General features: G+C 47.3%; 1 protein-coding gene across 2 annotated transcripts in view; it reads left to right on the top strand.

Moving 5' to 3' along the window:
* The first annotated feature begins 6,002 nt into the window (after positions 1 to 6,002).
* Meaf6 (MYST/Esa1-associated factor 6) overlaps positions 6,003 to 6,200 on the top strand; it is a 31,100-nt gene continuing 30,902 nt past the window's right edge. For both annotated transcript variants that reach the window (XM_013017015.1, XM_013017014.1), the window contains exon 1: positions 6,003 to 6,171. In XM_013017015.1, the coding sequence (XP_012872469.1) occupies positions 6,082 to 6,171 (90 nt within the window). In that variant the 5' untranslated portion in view covers positions 6,003 to 6,081. The remainder of the gene's footprint in view (positions 6,172 to 6,200) is intronic.

The following is a 6,200-nucleotide window of genomic DNA, read 5'->3' as shown; positions in this document are numbered from 1 at the left end:
AAAAAAAAAAAAAAAAAGCCAGAAGTGGAACTGTGGCTGAAGTGGTAGAACATTAGCCTTGAGCTGAAGAACTGAATGACAGCGCCCAGACTCAGAGTTCAGGCCCCACAAATGACAAAAAAAGAAAAGAAAAAAGAAAGGGCAAATGTTTAGTAACAGTGCTGAAAGAATGCCATGAATTCATAGTGTCAATAAACCAGATCCGTATTGAAGAACACTTCATTTGGTTGATTGATTATAGTAATAGAGTTTGAACTCAGGGCTCTTTACTTTCTAGGCAAATGTTCTACCAATTGAGCCATGACTCCATTGTGAAGAGTACTTTATGTAAAGTGCGGTTCTAAGTGTTTTGAATGTACTCTAACATGCATGAGCTCCTTGATTCCACCATAACCCAATGAGGCAGCCTGCAACTGTCCTTTGTGCAAATGAGAACGCTGAGGCACAGAGAGGCTAAGGTCACACACTGATAGGTGGGATTGGGATACAAACCCAGGCACTGGCTTCAGATATAATCTCCCTGCCTTCTCTCTCTTCTCTTCTCTCTCTGATATAGGGTCTGGTTGGTCTCTATTCTTTGGTTTCAAGGAATCCTTGAACTTCACCCTCCTGAGTGAGCCACCTGTAGGCTGCCATTGGGATACACTCATTTTTACAGTCATATTAATTTTTTTTATTTTTGTGGGCTGGGAATGTAGCTTAGCAGTAGAGTGCTTGTCTAGCATGCATGAAGCCCTGGGTTCAATTCCTCAGCACCACATAAACAGAAAAAGCTGGAAGTGGTGCTGTGGCTCAAGTGATAGAGTGCTAGCCTTGAGCTTCTTTTAGAAGCGCAGGACAGTGCCCAGGCCCTGAATTCAAGCCCCAGGAATGGCCAAAATAAAAAAAAAGAAGAAGAAGAAAAGAAAAGAAAACGAAAGAAAAAAGAAAAAAAGGTCAGGGATAGCATCCAGGCCCTGAATTCAAGCCCTAGGACTGGCCAAAAAAAAAAAAGAAGAAGAAAAGGTCAGGGATAGCACCCAGGTCCTGAGTTCAAGCCCTGTTACTGACAAAAAAAAAATAGGGGCTAGGATTGTGGCTTAGTGGTAGGGTGCTTGCCTAGCATGCATGAAGCCCTGGGTTCAATTCCTCAGTACCACATAAACAGAAAAGGCTAGAAGTGGTGCTGTGGCTCAAGCAGTAGAGTGATAGCCCTGAGCAAAAGAAGCTCAGGGACAGTGCCAGGCCTTGAGTTCAAGCCCCAGGACTGGGTCCGGTTGTGGGCCTGAACTCTGGGCCTGGGCGCTGTCCCTCAGCTCTTCAGCTCAAGGCTAGCGCTCTACCAGTTGAGCCACAGCGCCACTTCCGGCTTTTTTCTTCTTGTTTATGTGGTGCTGAAGAATCGAACCCAGGGCCTCAAGCATGCAAGGCAAGCGCTCTACCACTGAGCCATCTTCCCAGCCCCTTCTTTTTTTTTTTTTTTGTCGGTTGTGGGGCTTGAACTCTGGGCCTGGGCGCTGTCCCTCAGCTCTTCAGCTCAAGGCGAGCGCTCTACCACTTGAGCTACAGCTCCACTTCCAGTTTTCTGGTGGTTTATTGGAGATAGGAGTCTCACGGTCTTTCCTGCCCGGGCTGGCTTTGAACTGCAATCCTCAGATCTCAGCCTCCTGAGTAGCTAGGATTACAGGCGTGAGCCACCAGCGCCAGGCCAGGACTGGAAATTCTATCTCTATCACTTTCCTCTATTCCCTACAATCCCTTCAACTGTTTCACTCTTTTTTTTTTTGCTTTTCTTTTTTTCTTTTTTTTTGCCAGTATTGGGGTTTGAACTCAGGTCCCTGAGCTTCTTTTGCTCAAGGCTAGCATTCTCCAGCTTTTTCTGTGTATATGATATTGAGGAATGGAACCCAGGGAAGGCTTCATGCATGCTAGGCAAAAACTCTACCACTAAGCCACACTTCCAGCCCTCTATTTTTTAAATTATTTTTACTTTTATTTTTTGTTGGTTGTGGGGCTTGAACTTGGAACCCAAACACTGTCCTTGAGCTTTTTCCCTAAAGGCACTACTACTATGGCACCCTCTTGAGTAGCTAGGATTACAGATATGAGCCACCTGTGCCTGCCTCATTCTATTTTCATACATGCAGATAAAGTATATTTTGACCATATTAACTCTCATTTACCCTCTGCATTCATCTTCCCAGTCCCTCTGGTACCTACTCCTACTTCACTCTTTTTTTTTTTTTTTGATCGGGGGCTTGAACTCTGGGCCTAGGTGCTATCCCTGTGCTCTTCTTCAGCTCAAGGCTAGTGCTCTACCACTTGAGCCATAGCACCACTTCTAGTTTTCCAGTGGTTAATTGGAGATAAGAATCTCATAGATGGAGCTGGGAAGGTAGTTCAGTGGTAGAGTGCTTACCTTGCATGCATGAGGCCTTGGGTTCGATTCCTCAGCACCACATAAGCAGAAAAAGCTAGAAGTGGCACAGTGGCTCAAGTGGTAGAGCGTTACCTTGAGCAGAATCACTCAGGGACAGCACCTAGGCCCAGAGTTCAGGTCCACGACTGACAAAAAAAAAAAAAAACTCTCATGGACTTTCCTGCCTGGGCTGGCTTTGAACCTTGAACCACAATCCTCAGGTCTCAGCCTCCTGAGTAGCTAGGGTTACAGGCGTGAGCTACTGGTGCTGAGCTCTCTTGCCATTTTTAAAAAATAGTGTAAAAAATAGTGTATATTAATTATACTAAGACATTTCATTATGGTATTTTTATGCATATATATATAGAGAGTACATGTGTGTGTACCTTTGAAATTCATTTTTCATGAGTGTAAAAAATGTGGTATGTAGCTTTTTGTAGGCAGGACAGTACAGGTGGGTAAGCTCAGCCTCAAACTCAACTTCCTTGCTTGGTGCTTTATTATTCTAGCCATGCCTCCAGACCTGCTTTTTGCTGTTATAACTATTATGCTGGCCACTGATGTTCATGCCTATAATCCAAGATACTCCAGGGGATGAGATTTAAGAATTGTAATTTTTTTTTTTTTTTTTTGGTCCAGTCGTGGGGCCTGAACTCTGGGCCTGGGCACTGTCCCTCAGCTCTTCAGCTCAAGGCTAGCGTTCTACCAATTGAACCACAGCGCCACTTCCAGTTTTTTTCTTTTTGCTTATGTGGTGCTGAGGAATTGAATCCAGGGCCTCATGCATGCAAGGTAAGCACTCTACCACTGAGCCACCTTCCCAGCCCCCCTCCCCTTTTTTTTGACAGTCCTAGGCTTGAACTCAGGGTCTGGGCACCATCCCTGAGCTTCTTTTGCTCAAGGCTAGCACTCTACCACTTGAACCACAGTGACACTTCTGGCTTTTTCTGTTTATGTGGCACTGAAGAACTGAACCCAGGGGCAAGCACTCTACCACTAAGCCACATTCCCAGCCCTGAATTGACCTTTTTGTCTCTTTTTTTATTGTCGTGAGGCCTGAACTCTAGTCCTGGGACCTGAACTCTGGTCCTGGGTGCTGTCCCTCAGCTCTTCAGCTAAAGATGTGTGTTCTACCACTTGAGCAACAGCCCCACTTCTCATTTTCTGGTGGTTTATTGAAGATAAGAGTCTCATAGACTTTCCTGCCTGGGCTGGCTTTGAACCGTGATTCTCAAGATCTCAGGCTCCTGAATAGCTAGGAGTACATGTGTGAGCCAGAATTGCCCAGTTTCTCATTTTTATTTAAAATCTTTTTGTTAGACATAAGTGCACCTACTCCTATCTGATTTTGGAGTCTATGAGCTTGGAAATCTTTCCCATCCTTTAATTTTTTATTTAAAAAAAAAATTTTGACAGCCATGGGGCTTGAACTCTGGGCCTGGGCGTTGTCACTCAGCTCTTTCAGCTAAAGATGTGCGCTCTACCACTTGAGCCACAGAGCCACTTCTGGTTTTCTGGTGGTTTACTGGAGATAAGTCTTATGGACCAGGCTGGCTTGGAACTGCCATCCTCAGATCTCAGCCTCCTGAGTTGCTAGGATTACAGTCATGACCCACTGATGCCTGGCTTCTTTTTTATTTTTTTTGTCAGTCATGGGGCCTGAACTTTAGGCCTGGGTGTTGTCCCTCAACTCTTCAGCTTAAGAGGAGCACTCTACCACTTGAGCCACAGAGCCATTTCTGGCTTTTTCTGTTATGCGGTGCTGAGGGATTGAACCCAGAGTCTCATGCATGCAAGGCAAACACTCTACCACTGAGCCACCTTCCCAGTCCCCCATCCTTTAATCTTAATCCTATGCTTATCTTTGTAAACATGTTTCTTGGAGACAATAAACCTTGTTATTTAACCTAATTTACCATTCTATCTCTTTGTGTGTCGTACTGGGCTTGAACTCAAGGCCTCAAGCTCATTTAGCTTTTTTGTTCATAACTGGCACTCTGCCACTTGAACCAAACCTCCAACCAACATTTTGTTGGTTAATTGGAGATAGTCTTACCAGACTTTCTGCCAGACTGGCTTCCAAAATGGATCCTCCAGGTCTCAGTCCCCTGAGTAGAATGAGCCACTGACATCTGGCCTTATTCTGTCCTTTTATTTTTGGTGCTGGTGCTAGTACTAGGGCTTGAACTCAGGGCTTTGTGCTCTTATTCTCATGGTTTTTTTTCATTCAAGGCTGGTGTTGTACCACTTCACCCACACTTCTACTTCTGGCATTTTGCTGCTTAATTGGAGGTCAGAGTCTTATGGACTTTTTTTGTCTAGGCTGGCTTTGAGCTAGGATTCCCAGATCTCAGCCACCTGGGTAGTAGCACGAGTGAGCCACTGGCAGCTGGCCATTCCTTGTTCTTTTAATTAGGGAATTCAGAGCATTTACATTCAGTGTTAACACTGAGAGGTTATGTCATATTGACTGTTACTTTGCTGTTTTCTGAAACTTTTTTTTTTTTTTTTTTGGATCCAGTCGTGGGGCCTGAACTCTGGGCCTGGGCGCTGTCCCTCAGCTCTTCAGCTCAAGGCTAGCACTCTACCACTTGAGCCACAGTGCCACTTCTGGCTTTTTTTCCCCCACTTATCTTGTGCTGAGGAATCGAACCCAGGGCCCCAGGCATGCAAGGCAAGCGCTCTACCACTGAGCTACCTTCCCAGCCCCTTGATACTTATTTTTTACCTATTCTTTTACTTTTCCCGTACTTTTCTAGTTTGTCTTCCTCTTCTGTGTATAGGTCTAATCTATGTATTCTAAGCTAGTCTGGAACCACATTGGCCTCAAAGTCAAGATCCTACCACCTCAACTTCCAGAAGGCTGGGATTACAGGTATGGGCCACCACCCTCTGTAGAGACAGGATACGGAACAAGGTAGTTCTGGCTCTATGTTGTACATTTACCCTCCAGACACAGTTTCAACCGGAGAGGGATGCTACATTTGGCTTTGGGAAGACTCCTAGCATCAGTGAGGATAATGGGTTAAGTGGGGCCAAGGGATGAAGGGAGGTGAAAATAGGGTCTGTATGAACTAGGGAGGTTGCAGAGAAGCAGACAAAAGCATGAGTGTGTGCACGGTCCTCCAGAATGCAGTCCTGAGACTGGGTTCGGGTTCTGCTCTAAATCCAAGATGGAAGAGGACGATGTTTCAGGGTGATCTGGTGGCCAGCAAGGTGCGGCACATATAAAACATTTAGGCCAGAGGAGCAGCTTAGCTTCTGACGCGGTGGACGGGGTGGATCTGCAAAACCCCGTGGCCAACCGCCGGGCAGGAAAGAAAAACGGATTGGCACCGGCGGGCCAGAAGTGTCTGGCTCTTTACAGACTTCATCCAGTCTTGCCAGGAGGCGCGCGCGCAGGCGCAATGAACAGCGAGTGGGCGCGCAAGGCCCAGCCAAGCGTCGCTTCGCCCGCCTTCCTGAAAATTCGTGCGCAGGCGCAGTGCAGGAGGCACGCCGGTGGGCGGTGCCGGGGACACACAAGAGTCCGCCCTTCGGTCGCGCGTCGCGTCGCCCCGCCTTTTCAGAAGCTCTTGACGCAGGCGCGGTGCGGGTGGCGCTCTGTGGTGGGCGGTACCGGAGACGCTCTGGGCCTGCCTCCCGCCGTGCTTCGCCCGTGGCCGCCTTCCCCTCAACCCAACATGGCGATGCATAACAAGGCGGCACCTCCGCAGATTCCAGACACTCGGCGAGAGCTGGCGGAGCTGGTGAAACGGAAGCAAGAGTTGGCGGTGAGGAGCTGGAGCTGGGGCGGCGGCGG

Source organism: Dipodomys ordii, unplaced genomic scaffold, assembly GCF_000151885.1.
Source record: "Dipodomys ordii isolate 6190 unplaced genomic scaffold, Dord_2.0 Scaffold33, whole genome shotgun sequence".
In the NCBI taxonomy this organism is placed as follows: Eukaryota; Metazoa; Chordata; class Mammalia; order Rodentia; family Heteromyidae; genus Dipodomys; species Dipodomys ordii.
The sequence above is the reverse complement of the archived record's forward strand: the minus strand, read 5'-3'. Positions and strand labels throughout refer to the sequence as shown.